Source organism: Macaca thibetana, chromosome 8, assembly GCF_024542745.1.
Source record: "Macaca thibetana thibetana isolate TM-01 chromosome 8, ASM2454274v1, whole genome shotgun sequence".
Classification (NCBI taxonomy): Eukaryota; Metazoa; Chordata; class Mammalia; order Primates; family Cercopithecidae; genus Macaca; species Macaca thibetana.
In genome coordinates this window covers 1,061,082-1,077,968 of record NC_065585.1, presented here as the reverse complement: position 1 = coordinate 1,077,968, position 16,887 = coordinate 1,061,082, and the positions used below count along the sequence as shown (strand labels likewise).

Below are 16,887 nucleotides of genomic sequence, written 5' to 3'. Positions count from 1 at the left end.
CCTGCAGGATGGGGCCCAGCAACAGCAGGAGCTGGACAGCAGCAACCAGGGCAGGTCAGGGCTACAGGGGCAGAGCCAGCTGAGAACACACTAGGAGAGCATAGGAGGGGGCTGAAGGCAAAGGGATGCACCAGGCAGTGCTGGAGCTGCCACAAGGGAGGCTGGGCCTGTTTCTGGGGGGAGAGGGCCCTGGTATTGTCACATGGAGGTCGCAGCAAGCAGGCAGGTGCCCTGGAGGAGGCACCACATCTGGGCCATAACCTCAAGGAAGGGGATGGGGCAGGTAGCCCACCAGAGGCTGAGGACCAGGACCTAAAGACAGACCTCCCCAGGGACAGGGGAGCCACCCTCAATGGTGACAGTAGGCTTGCATTTTAGATCATATGAAGGACTTTCTTCTTCTATCCAATCTGTCTTTAAAGGGACACCTCTGCACGGTTACTTTGGTTTTCTGGCTTTTTCTTATGTTATGATTATTACGTAGTTTACATCATTTTTCTCTTTTGCTTGTTTGATGGGTCTAGTTTCCACTTGCTGATTTGTAGACTCTCCTGGGATTCTCATGCTCCCTTCCCTGTGGCTCCTTGAGTGAAGCCATCGCAGGGCCCCTCACCGTTGCGAGTGGGGGCAGCACCCCTGAGACTACTACTCCAGGAGACTGGGGGCAACTGTACTGAATCCCAACAGAAATCATGACAATTTAAGTAATTATTGGCCAGGCGTGTTGGCTCACACCTGTAATCCTGGCACTTAGGGAAGCTGAGGCGGGCAGATCACCTGAGGTCAGGAGTTCGAGACCAACCTGGCCAACATGGTGAAACCCTGTCTCTACTAAAAGAATACAAAAATTAGCCAGGTGTGATGGCGGCACCTGTAATCCCAGCTACTTGGGAGGCTGAGGCAGGAGAATCGCTTGAACCCGGGAGGCAGAGGTTGCAGTAAGCTGAGATCACGCCACTGCACTCCAGCCTGTGCAACAGAACGAGACTCTGTCTCAAATAAAATAAAATAAAATAATTCCTATAATTAAGAAAAAAAATGGAGTAGAGTATTTTTCTTTTTTTATTTTATTTACTTTTTTTTTTTTTTTTTTTTTGAGATAGGGTCTCACTCTGTCACTCAGGCTGGAGTGCAGTGGTGCAACCATAGCTCATTGAAGCCTTGACCTCCCAGGGTCAAGTCATCCTCCCACCTCAGCCTCCTAAGTAGCTGGAACCACAGATGCATGCACCACCATGCCTGGCTAGGTTTATTTGTTTGTTTGTTTGGTAGAAACAGGGTCTCACTATGTTTGTTTGTTTGTTTGTTTATTTTGACACGGACTCTTGCTCTGTCTCCCGGACTGGAGGGCAGTGGCGCGATCTCAGCTCACGCAAGCTCCGCCTCCCGGGTTCACGCCATTCTCCTGCCTCAGCCTCCGGAGTAGCTGGGACTACAGGCACCCGCCATCAAACCCAGCTAGTTTTTTTTTTTTGTATTTTTAGTAGAGACAGGATTTCACCGTGTTAGCCAGGATGGTCTCAATCTCCTGACTTCGTGATCCCTCCACCTCAGCCTCCCAAAGTGCTGAGATTACAGGCATGAGCCACTGTGCCCAGCCCGGGGTCTCACTATGTTGCCCAGGCTGGCCTTAAACTCCTGGCCTCAAGTTATCCTCCTGCCTTGTTCTCCCAAAGTGCTGGAATTACAGGTGTGAGTCACCACACCTGGCCAAAGTAGAGTTTTTCTTTTTTTTTCTTTTTTTTTTTTTTGAGACAGAGTCTCACTCTGTCACCCAGGCTGGAGTGCAGTGGCGCCATCTCGGCTCACTGCAACCTCCGACTCCCGGGTTCGAGCAATTCTCCTGCCTCAGCCTCCCAAGTAGCTAGGACTACAGGTGTGTACCACCACGCCTGGCTAATTTTTTTGTATTTTTAGTAGAGACAAGGTTTCACCCTTTCGGCCAGGCTGTTTTCAAACTCATGACCTCAGGTGATCCACCCACCTCGGCCTCCCAAAGTGCTGGGATTACAAGTGTGAGCCACCAAGCCCAGCCCCGAGTAGAGTATTTCTGATAGTTGGAGAGATTCTACCCCAAAAGAATGAGAGGCTTGGCTGGGCGTGGTGGCTCATGCCTGTAATCCCAGCACTTTGGGAAGCTGAGGCGGGTGGATCACCTGTGGTTGGGAGTTTGAGACCAGCCTGACCAACAAGGAGAAACCCTGTCTCTATTAAAAATACAAAATTAGCTGGGCGTGGGGGTGCATGCCTGTAATCCCAGTTACTCGGAAGGCTGAGGCAGAAGAATTGCTTGAACCTGGGAAGCGGAGGTTGTGGTGAGCCAAGATCGCATCACTGCACTCCAGCCTCCGCAACAACAGTGAGACTCTGTCTCAAAAAAAAAAAAAAAAAAAAAAAAATGAGAGGCTCAGAGTGTCAACTTTCAACTCACACACTCTGAAAGCCAGAGGGTAGAGCGTGATAGGCAGAATTATCAGAAGGTTTCCAGGATTTCCTGCTGTACGTGCCCTGCATCATCCCCAGGACTGTGAATAAGATGGACTTTACTGCCATGATTAGGTTATGTCGCTTGACACTGCTGGCGGATAAAGGAGATGGTCTTGGGTGAGCCTAACCGAATCAGGTGATCCTTTCAAAGGACAGGTCTCTTTCCAGTGGAAAAAACTCAAAGCATGAAAGAGATTCCACCCAGGGCAGAGTCTCCACTGCTGGAGGAGTCTCATGGCAAGGAATGTGGGCAGGTTCCGGGAGCTCACATATCGTGGTAAAAATACCGGAAAGCAAAGACAAAGATAAAGTTTTGAAAGTAACAAGATAAAAAAATGATTCATCACATATAAGAGAACCCTAAATAAGATTAACACCTGACTCCTCAGAAGCAGCGGCAGAGACCAGAAGACAATAGGACGGCGTACTCATAGTCAGAAAAACACTGTCGAGCAAGAATCCTGTATTTAGGAAAACCACTTTTGAAAATGAAAGTGAAATAAAGACAGTTCCAGATGAACAAAGAGAGAAAATGTGCTGGCCGGGTGCGGTGGCGCACACCATAATCCCAGCACTTTGGGAGGCTGAGGTGGATGGATCACCTGAGGTCAGGAGTTTGAGACTAGCCTGACTAACGTGGTGAAACCCCATCTCTACTAAATACATAAATTATCCGGGCGTGGTGGCAGATGCCTGTGATCCCAGCTACTTGGGAGGCTGAGGCAGGAGAATCGCTTGAACCTGGGCGGCGGAGGTTCAACCTGCCGAAACGATCTGCCAGCCTGCATTCCTTCCTGATAGAGACCACTGGCCATGGAGTGGCTCTGTGGCTATGGAGGAAGCACAGGGAGGGGTTTCGTGTCCTCTGCTGCACCATTTGACGCTGGAAACCTGAAAACTCCACCCTCAGATCATGATAATGCCACCATTTTTTGAACATGAGTCCCATGGGGAGGTGTGAAGCTCAATTGTGCGTTTGTGTGCTCCCCTTTCATAAATATTCATGACTCCTCTTACAGCTCATTGAATATGTATATTTGGCCACTCCCTTCAGCATAAATTCCTGTTCCCCTTGCCCCTCCCATGAAGTGTCTGTTTTTGACTTCTCACTGGAGGTTATACTTCCCTGCTGGTCAGAATGGCCGCCCTGCAGGCTGCAACCCTTTATGAGAAATAAAGCTCTCCTTTCCAAATGTATGAACCTCGCCATTCTTCAGTTGACACCACCACCATGCTGCCACTTTAGATGGACACGCTGCCCTGGCCCTTGGGAGGCAAGTCCAGTTCTCATGCTCTGGAATCTGACTGGCCTGTGCAGGAAGAGGGTGGGGAAGAGACACTCTGTGTGCTCCAGGCCTCCACCTGGGACCCCACACAGGGCAGGACGCCCAGCGGGCTGTGCAGCCCTCTCGCCTTGGAAACTGACCAAGGGACATACAGCAAAGCAAGAAGCATTTATTCAAGAAGATCTACTAAGCCTTGGTCAGAACAGGGGGACTCTGTGGGGCTTGAGCTCAGCCTGCTCCCCGCTGATCCCTGGCTCCCTGTCATAAAAGCTCTACTCCAGGAGGTGCAGCTGAGAACAAGGGTTCCTTCCTCCCGGCTCCCGGCTGCAAGGCAGAGGCACCACACAGGGAGGGACACGCAGAGAAGACGAGGCCTCCCGTCCCCCAACACCTGCCGCAGCACAGGGGTCTCACTCTGGGAGAAGCAGAGGCCACCACGCCCTACCCCAGCTCCACAGATGCTGCCCCAGTGAGAGGCAGTGGCAGGGCTGGTAGCTGCATGGGGCCGCCTTCCTTAGGAAGCACAGTGTGGGAAAATCGTGCCTAAGGTGCATGGCAGGCTGTGGGAAGCTCAGTGCAAAGCAAGTAGGAAAAAGCTGACAGCAGCAAATGAAATGGCAGGCCGGCCTGGAGTGCAGCTGAAAACCAGGGACAGAGACGACAAAGAAAGGACCCTGCAGATACTGCATTCACCCCTGGGTGTCCAGAAGCCGCTGCACCTGGGTGCCAGGCTGCACCCAGGCTGAGTGGTTGGGCGTGCTGGCTGTCTATTGCTGCCCTCACAAATCACCACAAACTTGCAGATTTAAAACAACAGAAACTTACTAGCTTACAGTCCTGGAGACCGAAAGTCCAAGATGAGTCTTATAGGGCTCAAATCAAGGCTTTTACACGAATGGTTCCTTCTGAAGTTCCAGAGGAAAGCATGTACCTTGCCTCTTCCAGCTCCTGGTGTCAGCCGGCACTCCTTGGCTTGCAGCCGCATCACTCTGATCTCTATCCAGGCGATCCCACAGCCTTCTCTTCTCCTGTAGTCAAATCTCCCTCCATTTCCCTCCTATAGGGACCCACCTGGGTCACCCAGGATCACCTCCCCATCTCAGGCTCCTTCACTTCATCACATCTGCAAAGTCTTTTGTGCCAAATGAGGTACATTCTTAGGCTTCAGTGATTCGGACCTGAGTATCTTCAGGTCGTTATTTAGCCCATCACACTTGCTGAATGCAGAGCAGACTGGAAAACTTTCCAACCACATACACATCCATCAGCAAAGGACGGAGCTGCTTCATCCCACCGAACCCCAGGCTGGAGTCACCCCAAACGCAGCAGCATGGGAGTTCCCCCAAGGGAGTGCCCCGAACTGTCACAAGATGGAGCCTACTGGGATTCCAAAGGAAGAAGCACTAAACGCCAGGGTGACTAGTCCAGAGCATTAATGAGGGGAACTCAGGGACAGAGAGCGGCAGCAGTCCTTCAAACAGACAGCGAGAGAAAAGGGGTGTTCTGCCCGGGTGTACCCGCAGCAAGGGGGCCGGGGTATGGAGTTTCTGTGTGGATTTAAAGCATTTGGCTCAGGGCCAGGCCAGTTTCTTTCTTGTAAACCCAGATACCTTTATTAGTGCCTGGGAATGTTCAAGGTCCCAGTGTGGGTTCAAACCTGCTGGAAAAAACCTGTGGCTGATGAGTCACAAAATGGTCAAGGACCTCTGATTTTTTGGTCAGGACACAGAAAGAAATTGGGAGAAGGTTGGGCGCAGTGACTCACGCCTATAATCTTAGCACTTTGGGAGGCTGAGGTGGGTGGATCACTTGAGGTCAGGAGTTCAAGACCAGCCTGGTCAACATGGAGAAACCCTGTCTGTACTAAAAATGAAAAATTGAGCCAGGTATGGTGGTGGGTGCCTGTAATCCCAGCTACTTGGGAGGCTGAGGCAGGAGAATTGCTTGAACCCAGGAGGTGGAGGTTGCAGTGAGCCAAGATCACACTACTGCACTCCAGCCTGGGCAACAGAGTGAGACTCCACCTCAAAAAAAAAAAAAAATTGGGACTGGGTGTGTAGCTCATGCCTGTAATCTCAGCACTTTGGGAGGTTGAGGCGGGTGGATCACCTGAGGTCAGGAGTTCAAGATCAGCCTGACCAAAATGGTGAAACCACCTCTCTATTAAAAATACAAAACATGGGCCGGGTGCGGTGGCTCAAGCCTGTAATCCCAGCACTTTGGGAGGCCGAGACGGGCGGATCACGAGGTCAGGAGATCGAGACCATCCTGGCTAACACGGTGAAACCCCGTCTCTACTAAAAAAAAAAAAATACAGAAAGCTAGCCAGGCGAGGTGGCGGCGCCTGTAGTCCCAGCTACTTGGGAGATTGAGGCAGGAGAATAGCGTAAACCCGGGAGGCGGAGCTTGCAGTGAGCTGAGATCCGGCCACTGCACTCCAGCCTGGGCGACAGAGCGAGACTCCGTCTCAAAAAAAAAAAAAATACAAAAAATTAGCTGGGCATGGCGCATGCCTGCAATCTCAGCTACTCGGGAGGCTGAGGCAGGAGAATCCTTTGAACCTGGGAGGCAGAAGGTGCAGCGAGCTGAGGTCGCGCCATTGCGCTCCAGCCTGGGCAACAGCAGCAAAATTCCGTCTCGAAAAAAAAATTTTTTTTCAGAGAAACTGGGGGACCTACAGGAGCCTCGTTGGCTTGGGGAGGTTCAACACAACCTTTGACCAATTGGTGGTGAGCGCTAAACTAGGCTGACCCAGGTGTGATTTCTAGGAAGCCAGAAGTTCTTAAAAATAAGGAGGAGCGGGGAGCTGAGCAGAAATATTAGAAGGTACACACTGTGGGAGAAACAGACACATGGAACTGGCCCAGGTGAGCCACTAAACAACATGAAAAACCAGGAGCAAAATCACAAGGGCCATTGGCCAATCCTAACCCAGAGTTGATGTGATATACGCTCTAAAGTATCCAGTTTTTTTTCTTTTCTTTTTTTTTTTGTTTTTTTTGAGAAGGCGTCTCGCTCTGTCTCCCAGGCTGGAGTGCAGTGGCACGATCTTGGCTCACTGTGCAACCTCCGCCTCCTGGGTTCCAGTGCTTCTTCTGCCTCAGCCTCCCAAGTAGCTGGGATCACAGGCACGCGCCTAGGATTACAGGTGCGTGCCACCACACGTGGCTAATTTTTTGTATTTTCAGTAGAGACAGGATTTCACCATGTTGACCAGGCTGGTCTCGAACTCCTGACCTCCCGCCTCAGCCTCCTAAAGTGTTGGGATTACAGGCATGAGCCACCTCACCCAGCCTAAAGTGTCCAATTTTCTACAAAAATGATGAGACAAAGAAAGAGAATAGTGGGATTCTTTATATTTTTTATTGATGCATACATATTGTACATATTGGTTGGGTGCAGTGGCTCATGCCTGCGATCCCAGCACTTTAGGAGGCCAAGGCGGGAGGATCACTTGAGCCTAGAGGTTCAGGGCCAGCCTGGGCAACATAACGAGATCCCATCTCTGCAAAAAAACACAAAAAAAGTATCTGGGGGTGGCGGCAGGCACCTGTAATCCCAGCTACCAGGGAGGCTGAGGTGGGAGGATTTCTTAAGCCCAGGAGGTCGAGGCTGCAGAGAGCCAAGATCGAGCCACTGCACTCCAGCCTGGGCAACAGAGTGAGATGTTGTCTCAAAAAAATTAAAAAATAAAATAAATTTGGGCCGGACGCGGTGGGTCATGCCTGTAATCCCAGCACTTTGGGAGGCCGAGGCAGGCGGGTCACCTGAGGTCAGGAGACCAGCTTGGCCTGCATGGTGAAACCCCATCTCTACTAAAAAATACAAAAATTAGCCAGGCATGGTGGTGTGCACCTGTAATCCCAGCTACTTGGGAAGCTGAGGCAGGAGAATCGGTTGAACCCAGGAGGTGAAGGTTGCAGTGAGTTGAGATCGCGCCACTGAACTCCAGCGTGAGCAACAGAATGAGACTGGGTCTCAAAAAACAACAACAACAACAAAGACCTCAGGCCCCTCCCCTGGAGGAGCAGCGATTTGTTCTTCCCAGAACCGACACCTACTCTGAACCAACTTTGCTCTTCCTGCCTGTAGCTCCTCCACCTCTATCCCAAGCTTACCTCCCACTGGACCATGCTAAATACTAACGACCGGCCCACTGCAGTGGCTCACGCCTGTAATCCTACCACTTTGGGAGGCCAAGGCAGGCAGATCACTAGGTCAGGAGTTTGAGGCCAGCCTGGTCCACATGGTGAAATCCTGTCTCTACTAAAAATACAAAAATTAGCCAGGCACGGTGGCGTGTGCCCGTAATCCCAGATACTCAGGAGGCTGAGACATGAGAATCGCTTGAAAACAGGAGGCGGAGGTTGCAGTGATCCCAGTTCGCGCCGTTGCACTCTAGCCTGGGCGACAGAGTGAGACTGTATCTCAAAAAAAAAAAAATCCTAACAACCCACCTTAGTGCCTACCGTGTGGCAATGAGCTCACATCCCTGGGACTCACTGGTCTCTCAAACCCTTCTCGGCCCAACAGAATAGTGGCACAGTCTGCTGAAGGCCCTGCCCCGCTGCCAGCTGGATGTCAGCCTATTCCAGGGCGGGGCACTTCTGCTGGGATGCGCCTGTGCTGCCCTAAGGAGTTGGAGCTCGAGAAACAGGTTCACTAGGAATCTCGGGAATCCGTTCCAGGATCCTCAGTCCCACAGCCCCTTCCCAGCTTGGGCCCCAGCAAACTATTTACAGAGTCAAGTCATATATTTCATAAAATTTGTAAAAGTGAGATATTTTAACCACAACCAGCTAAAACTGTCTCTTCCCCCTGCAACCTGCCATCAGTTACCCCCTCCCCTGCTGCACAGAGCTGGAGGGGGCGTTGTGGGGTCCAGCTCCTGGGAGGCTGAGTTGAGGGTACGTTTTGCTTGGGCTTGGTGGGAACAGTCACTTCCTGATACAGTTATGCTGTCGCTAGTCATTCTGGTGTAGAAATGGCTTCCAGAAACACCCATCTCCCTCGGCTCCTGTTAACACAACAAGCTGATGACACTGGCCAAGTGTCAACTCAAAGAGGATCTAAGAGTAGTCACAAGCAAGAAAACCCAAACTCAAATTCATTTTTATTTGGGGGGAGGGTTCTGGGTTTTTTTGTTTGTTTTTTGAGACAGAGCCTCACTCTGTGGTATGGGCAGGAGTGCAGTGGAGCGATCATAGCTCACAGCAGCTTTGAACTCCCTCGGCTCAGGCCAACCTCCTGTCTCAGTCTTTCAAGTAGCTGGAACTACAGGCGCGTGCCACCATGCCCAGCTAATTTTTAATTTTTTTTTTTTTGTAGAGATAGTGTATCACTATGCTGCCCAGGCTGGTCTCGGACACCTGGCCTCAAGCGATCCTCCTGCCTCAGTTTCCCAGAGTGTTGGGATTACAGGCATGAGCCACCTCACCCAGCCAACACCTGAAATGTTATGGCTCACATGTGGAAAAAATTTGATAAGCGATTTCCTCAAATTTAATGACAATTCTAAAAATGTACATATTACCCAAAGGAGCTTTTACCTGAAAGCAACTTAACTATAAGTAATAAAATTAAATTTTGATCAAACATGTGAGAGGAGAAACTAAATCATTTTCTTTCTTGGTTTTTGTTTATTTGTTTTTTGTTTTGACAGCATCTCATTCTGTTGCCCAGGCTGGAGTGCAGTGGTAGGACCACAGCTTACTGCAGCCTTGACCTCCCCAGCTGAAGTGATCCTCCCACCTCAGCCTCCCAAGTAGCTGGGACCACAGGTATGCACCACCATGTCCAGCTAATTTTTTGTATTTTTTGTAGAGATGGGGTTTTGCCATGTTGTCCAGGCTGATCTTGAACTCCTAGACTGAAGGGATCCACCTGCCTCTGCCTCCCAAAAGTGTTGGGATTACAGGCGCGAGTCACCGCATCTGCCACCTTCTTTCTACATATAGGAGGTTACATTATAAAAAGTGTTGTCGTCCGGGCATGGTGGCTCAAGCCTGTAATCCCAGCACTTTGGGAGGCCGAGGCGGGCAGATCATGAGGTCAGGAGATTGAGACCACCCTGGCTAACACGGTGAAACCCCGTCTCTACTAAAAATAAAATAAAAAAAAATTGGCCGGGCGCGGTGGCTCAAGCCTGTAATCCCAGCACTTTGGGAGGCCGAGACGGGCGGATCACGAGGTCAGGAGATCGAGACCATCCTGGCTAACACGGTGAAACCCCGTCTCTATTAAGAAATACAAAAAAACTAGCCGGGCGAGGTGGCGGGCGCCTGTAGTCCCAGCTACTCGGGAGGCTGAGGCCGGAGAATGGCGTAAACCCGGGAGGCGGAGCTTGCAGTGAGCTGAGATCCGGCCACTGCACTCCAGCCTGGGTGACAGAGCGAGACTCCGTCTCAAAAAAAAAAAAAAAAAAAAAAAAAAAAAAAAAAATTAGCCAGGCGTGGTGAAGGGTGCCTATAGTCCCAGCTACTCGGGAGGCTGAGGCAGGAGAATGGTGTGAACCCCGGAGGCGGAGCTTGCAGTGAGCCGAGATCGTGCCACTGCACTCCAGCCTGGGGAACAGAGCAAGACTCCGTCTCAAAAAAAAAAAAAAAAAAAAAAAAAAGTGTCATCTTAACAGAGCATCAGAGAATGCATCAAAGAAATGTAGGGGAAACCTGTAGGTTTTCTGCATTTTGTAATGTTTGTAGTATTTGTCAACTTTTAAAATGTTTGTGTTGGGGCTTCTTTTCTCACTATTCACTTAGTTTTGGATATATAATTTTGTCTTATGTTTCAAAAGAAGACTGCGTAGACGAGTTAACGGCAGGCCTGAGAAGCTCTTCTTCACAGGCAAGCTTGAAGAGTTGGTGTCTGGGAATTTGGGTTTTGGGATGGTTCCCTTCATTCTCTGGAAAGCGTGTCTCACTGTGCCTAGACTGTTTGTACAAACATGGCTCATGCTGAACGCCTGTGTTGCTTCTGGGGGTCTGGAATTTGGGCACATGCTTGGCACAGACTGTGTATGTAACCTTCCCTCCATAAAACCCCAGGGTGCTGAGTGTCTAAGAAGCTTCCCTGGCAGACAGCATTTCACACACACAGCTCCAGCTTCTTCCTGTGGAGTCCACCAGGAGAGCACTTGGCCAGCTCACGCCTGATTTCCTGTGGAATTCATCCCATGCACCTTTTCTCTTTGCTGATTCAGACTTATTATCTTCTCTGTGTAATAATCTTAGCCGTGAGTCTATAGTGAGTCCTTCTAGCAAATTGATTATTCCGGAGGGATCTTGAGGATACTCCTCACGGCCCCTGAATTTGTATAAGCTTTAGGCCTCCAAAATTTGAATCGACCCATGTGTGTACCCTAAAGCTGGAGTACGAGGATCAGAGAACCAAAAGTGTGAGGTAGCAGTGGCCCCATAATCCTAAACCTGGAATGCTGCCACGTTGGAGGCCTAGTTCCTGAAGGCGAATACTTCCACCAGGGAACACAGCAAAGGTTCCACTGATCTTGAAGTAGCAGCTATCACTGGCCTACTTTGGGCTACTTAGGCTGAATACCAACATCGTCCTCATTTTCCTGAGTTGCTATGGTCACTGCTACACAACTAGGGTGGGCAGTCCACAGAGCTCCCTGGATGTCTAGTCTTCCTGCATGTGGCAAGGACTGTCAGTGGACAGTCGAAACAACGACCCAGTAATGGCCAGGTGCAGTGGCAGGAGGCCGAGGCAGGTGGATCACCTGAGGTCAGGAGTTCAAGACCAGCCTGGTCAACATGGTGAAACCCCATCTCTACTAAAACTACAAAAAAAAAGTCAGCAGGGCATGGTGGCGCATGCCTGTAATCCCAGCTACTTGGGAGGCTGAGGTAGGAGAATCGCTTGAACCCAGGAGCTGGAGGTTGCAGTGAGCTGAGATCGTGCCTCTGCACTCCAGCATGGGTGACAGTGAGACTCCGTCTCCAAAAAAAAAAAAAAAAAACCGAAAACCTTCCCCAGGCATAGTGGCAGGTGCCTGTAATCCCAGCTTCCCAGCTACTTGGGAGGCTGAGATACAAGAATCACTTGGACCCAGGAGGTGGAGGGAGCAATGCGCTGATACTGTGCCACAGCACTCCAGCCTGGGTGACAGAGTGAGACTCCATCTCAAAAAAACAAAACAAACAAACAAAATGACCCAGTAAGAACAGGGACAGGAAGAGCTCAGACTGCAAGGGGAGAAGGGCCTGGGCTGCTCCACAGTACGTAGTGTCTGGCTGCAGAGCCAAGGGTGGGGAATCGGTGGTGGCCAGTGGCAGAGGATAGTGGCCTATCATGGCCTCATACCAGCTGCAGCAGCAGGGCTGTGGCTTGCTCACTCATTCTCATGCCTCTCAGTCTTTCAGGAGAGCATAACCACCTCTAAGGGGATGCTGAACTTGGGCCCCTGCAGCAGACTGCATTTCCCCAGCCCACCTGCTGTTCCTACAGTCTAATATTGACACTCCTCCCACTGAAGGGTGGGGTCCCTGTCCCCATCCCTTAAGCCTGGGTAGATGTGTCTGACTGCCTTGACCCACAGAGTCTGGCAGGAGGGACACTATGTGACTTCTGAGGCTAGGTTCTAAAAATATCATGCACATGTTGTCCATCTCATTGTCCTGGAAGGCTACCCTTGGAACCCGGCTGCCATATTGCAAGGAAGCATGGAGAAGCCACAGGTAGGTGTGCTGCCTGACAGGCACAGATGAGGTCCTGGCCAGCCACCAGCATCAGCCACCAAAGATGTGAAAGAGAAAGCTTTAGGATGGCTCCAGCCCCAGCCACCATCTGGCAGCAACTGTAGGAGAGAACCTACGTGCAAACTACCTAGCTGAGCCTAGATAACCCAAGACTGCAGGACATAATAATAGAATGATTGCTATTTGAAGCCGCTGAGGTTAAGTGGCAAGAGATAAACAGACACACAACCCCTCTCTGGAAAAGATGAGGAAATCTGCAACCTCAAAAGGAAAAGGGAGGCCCACTCGACTGCAGTGTGGAAGCTCGGTGTAAAGGGAGGGCATGAGAGGACTGGAGAGGTGCCAGGTGTGGACCATCCTGGGACACCAGCCTGGTCACTTTTCTAGGACCGCTCAATGCCTTCTCCTGTCAGTGTCGCAACCCACTGGGTTCATCCTTCCACTTCCACACTTGGGGCGCAGGGAAGGGCTGAATGTAGGCACCACTGGTCCCGAGGGCGTGACGGGAATTTCTCCTTCGGCGGGCGCCCACCTCCTGGCACCCGTGGCACAGCTCCGGGAACGGCTGCGGGCTCAACCGCTGCTTCCCCGACAGCGCCACCGCAGTTCCCCGGAGACAGAAGTGAAGCCGAACCGCCAGAAACCGTAGATCCAGGGAGGTCGGTGCCGCCAGGAACTCCAGTTCCCCGGGACCGGAAGTGACAGCGGACCGCCGGAAACCGTAGATCCAGGGAGGTCGGGACCGCGGGGAGCTGTAGCTCCCCGGAACCGGAAGTGATAGCGGACCGCCGGAAACCGTAGATTCGGGGAGGTCGGAGCCGCAGGGCGCTGTAGTTCTCCCGCGAATCAGAGAACTAGGCAGAGAGCGGAGCTGGCGGCCGGGCAGCATGGCGGGGCTGGAGCTCTTGTCGGACCAGGGCTACCGGGTGGACGGTCGGCGCGCCGGGGAGCTGCGCAAGATCCAGGCTCGGATGGGCGTGTTCGCGCAGGCTGACGGCTCGGCCTACATCGAGCAGGGCAACACCAAGGCGCTGGCGGTGGTCTACGGCCCGCACGAGGCGAGTGGGCGTGCGGGATGGGAATCGCGTGACCGCGGGATCTGCGGGGCAGCCGGGCTGAGCACAGGTTCGGGGACTTGAGAGGTGCGGCCGGCGCGCCTCAGTCTACACAGCCGATGCTCAGCACTGCATCTCACTCGGAGTAAACGCAAGTCTTTAGTGTGCTGCGCGGTGGTCCTGCCTTTCTCATCGGTCTCTGTGCCTGCGCTCTCCCTCCTCTTTGCGGCTCTTCAACGTGCCAGGCACTCCCCCACTCGCTCCCTCTCCTCTCAGCTCTACTCCGACGTCACTCCTTCCCAGACGGCTTTATCCACGCGGTACTTCTCTCCCTACAATAAACCCTTGTCTTTTGTGCATCTACAATCTCAAATGCCTATTTTGCTTAAGCATTTTCCCCTGTTTCCTCGCTAGAACATAAGCTTCCTAAGGACAGAAACTACATAAAACTCTCTGGTTTCATTGCTGCGTTTCCAGCGCTGTAACTGTGCCTGGCCAGTGAAGGTATTGAAAGTGTTTGTTTAGCGCATGAGGGTAGGAGCTCTGCTTTCCAGGCGGAGGGAACCAGGAGGGCGAAGACCACGGTGGTGAAAACAAGCAAGGCACTTATGCATAACAGAAAGACTGCTGGTGGGGAAAGAGGGGATAACTCTAAATAAGGTTGAGAGTTCCCGGGGAGGTGAGGAATTAGGGTTTTGTAGACCAGGGAAATGATTTGGGATTTTATTTCATATGTAATGTGAAACCTTTGTAAGGTAATTAGGATTTGAGTGTGAAGGTGAGACAGAATCAGCCTTGATGTTTGTAAACTTGGGTTGGCAGGGAATGGGGCAAGGATGGGCACAAGGAAGCCAATTAAAAGATGCCAGAGGGCAACACATGCAAGACAGAGAGTGCAAAACAGGAGGCTTTGTTTTGGAGGTAATGTAGTTGCCCCTTGCTGAGGCATTGAAAGTGGAGGGAGAGGCAGACCCACAGAGGACAGTGGCGTGTGAGCTGGAAGGAGTGGGCCTGGCTCATGTGTCCGTCCTCTTCCAGATCCGGGGTTCCCGGGCTCGAGCCCTGCCGGACAGGGCCCTAGTGAACTGTCAGTATAGTTCAGCGACCTTCAGCACAGGTGAGCGCAAGCGACGGCCACATGGGGACCGGAAGTCCTGTGAGATGGGCCTGCAGCTCCGCCAGACTTTCGAGGCAGCCATCCTCACACAGCTGCACCCACGTTCCCAGATTGATATCTATGTGCAGGTGAGCCGGCTGCAGCGTCAATCCAGGGAGGGGTGGGTGTGATGGGGTTGGGGAGAGAGTCTGATAGACTCACACCCTGGGGTCCCTGCAGGTGCTACAGGCAGATGGTGGGACCTATGCAGCTTGTGTGAATGCAGCCACACTGGCAGTGCTGGATGCTGGGATACCCATGAGAGACTTTGTGTGTGCGTGCTCAGCTGGCTTTGTGGACGGCACAGCCCTGGCGGACCTCAGCCATGTGGAGGAAGCAGCTGGTGGCCCCCAGCTGGCCCTGGCCCTGCTGCCAGCCTCAGGACAGATTGCGCTGCTTGAGATGGATGCCCGGCTGCACGAGGACCACCTGGAGCGGGTGTTGGAGGCTGCTGCCCAGGCTGCTCGAGATGTGCACACCCTCTTGGACAGAGTGGTCAGGCAGCATGTGCGTGAGGCCTCTATCTTGCTGGGGGACTGACCACCCAGCCACCCATGTCCAGAATAAAACCCTCCTCTGCCCACACAACCCTCACTGTACGTTAATCACCCAACAGCACTTCAGAGCCATGTGAAGCCTGGCAGAGCCTGGTCTGGTGCTGGCTCCTGGGGATGACCAGGGCCCCTCGCCCACACATGAACTGCCTATCTCTGTGTAGCCTAATTCAAACCCTGAAGAGAACAGTGGATTAGGGGGTTGCTGTGGGGGAGGTCCTGGGTGGAAAAAGCAACATGTCCCAGTAAGGACTCAAGGCAGCTGAGCAGGAGGCAGGGCCTGGCAAGATGAGCCAGGTCATTGGACTGAGGAATCTGTTACCCTTACTCTGGCACATCCGGGGCCCTGAGCAAAGGGCTGAGGGAGAACTCAGCTGGCTCTGAGTACCCAATCTAGAGATGTGGGGGCCATGTCCCATGGCCTCTGGACTATGGCCTGGAGCCCCTTGGGCTTTTCCTGCTGCTTACCTTGGGCTCTAAAAAATACAACAGCCAGGCATGGTGGCTCACACCTGTAATCCCAGAACTTTGAGAGGCTGAGGCAGGCGGATTGCTTCAGGTCAGGAATTTGAGACCATCCTGGCCAACATGGTGAAACCCCGTCTCTACGAAAAATACAAAATTAGCTGGGGGTGGTGGCACATGCCTGTAATCTGAGTTACTCAGGAGGCTGAGGCAGGAGAATCTCTTGAACCGGGGAGGCGGAGGTTGCAGTGAGCCGAGATCGTGCCACTGCACTGCAGCCTGGGCGACAGAGCAAGACTCCATCTAAAAAAAATAAAAGTACAAAAATTACCTGTTCTCATGGATCACTTGAGGTCAGGAGTTCGAGACCAGCCTGGCCAACATGATGAAACCCCATCTCTACTAATACAAAAATTAGTGTGGTGGCAGGTACTTGTAGTCCTAGCTACTAGGGAGGCTGGGGCAGGAGAATCACTTGAACCAGAGATGAAGGTCACAGTTAGCCAAGATAGCACCACTGCACTCCAGCCTGGATGACAGCAAGACTCTGTCTCAAAAAAAAAAAAAAAAAAAAAAAAATTGTTCTCACATGGAGTCTTCAGTTTTGACCCTTCTCTCTGCCCACCACTATTTATTTGTTGAGACATAGTCTTGCTCTGTGCTCAGGCTGGAGTGCAGTGGTGTGATCACGGCTCACTGCAGTCTCAATCTCCTAGGCTCAAGTGATCCTCCCACTTTGGCCTCCTGAACTAAGACTACAGGCATGTCCCACCTACCTGGCTAATTTAAAAAGAATTTTTTTGTGTGTAGAGACTGGGTCTCATTTTGTTGTCCAGGCTGGTCTCAAAGGATCCTCCCACCTCACCTTCCCAAAGTGCATCCTCTTCTTGAGCAAACTACCCCTTCATTCACCTCTGGCCCACAGACCTGCCGGAGCCCTGACTACCAGCTCCTGCAGTGTGGACCCTGGGGCTGCTGCTCCCCTAATATTCCAAGGATCTCTTGGCCTGGACAGGGACAGTATGCTCCCCTACTTTATCCTGCACACACCCCAGCTCTAGTGAAGCCCATTTTGGCCAGTAGTGCTATCAGCATCTCTGCGGTCATCTGACTCAGAAAACCTTGGTGCTGGGCTCATGCTGTGACTCCACTGGGACGTCCTGAGTCATT

At 52.0% G+C, this 16,887-nt stretch overlaps 3 protein-coding genes across 3 annotated transcripts in view; all 3 read left to right on the top strand.

Moving 5' to 3' along the window:
* LOC126960981 (cytochrome c1, heme protein, mitochondrial) overlaps positions 1 to 16,887 on the top strand; it is a 37,117-nt gene that overhangs the window by 3,935 nt on the left and 16,295 nt on the right. The gene's annotated exons all lie outside the window — the stretch shown is intronic.
* Positions 1 to 16,887, top strand: part of GPAA1 (glycosylphosphatidylinositol anchor attachment 1) — a 288,404-nt gene that overhangs the window by 266,266 nt on the left and 5,251 nt on the right. The gene's annotated exons all lie outside the window — the stretch shown is intronic.
* Positions 13,228 to 15,283, top strand: EXOSC4 (exosome component 4). The gene is made up of 3 exons (XM_050800983.1): positions 13,228 to 13,545; positions 14,581 to 14,787; positions 14,879 to 15,283. The coding sequence occupies exons 1-3, from the start codon at positions 13,375 to 13,377 to the stop codon at positions 15,236 to 15,238; spliced, it is 738 nt and encodes a 245-aa protein (XP_050656940.1). The 5' UTR covers positions 13,228 to 13,374; the 3' UTR covers positions 15,239 to 15,283.

Coding starts and splice junctions, on each gene's coding strand:
- EXOSC4 (XM_050800983.1), top strand. CDS start 13,375: ATGGCGGGGCTGGAGCTCTTGTCGGACCAGGGCTACCGGGTGGACGGT. Junction 13,546..14,580: donor TGGTCTACGGCCCGCACGAG/GCGAGTGGGCGT, acceptor GTCCTCTTCCAG/ATCCGGGGTTCCCGGGCTCG. Junction 14,788..14,878: donor AGATTGATATCTATGTGCAG/GTGAGCCGGCTG, acceptor GGGTCCCTGCAG/GTGCTACAGGCAGATGGTGG.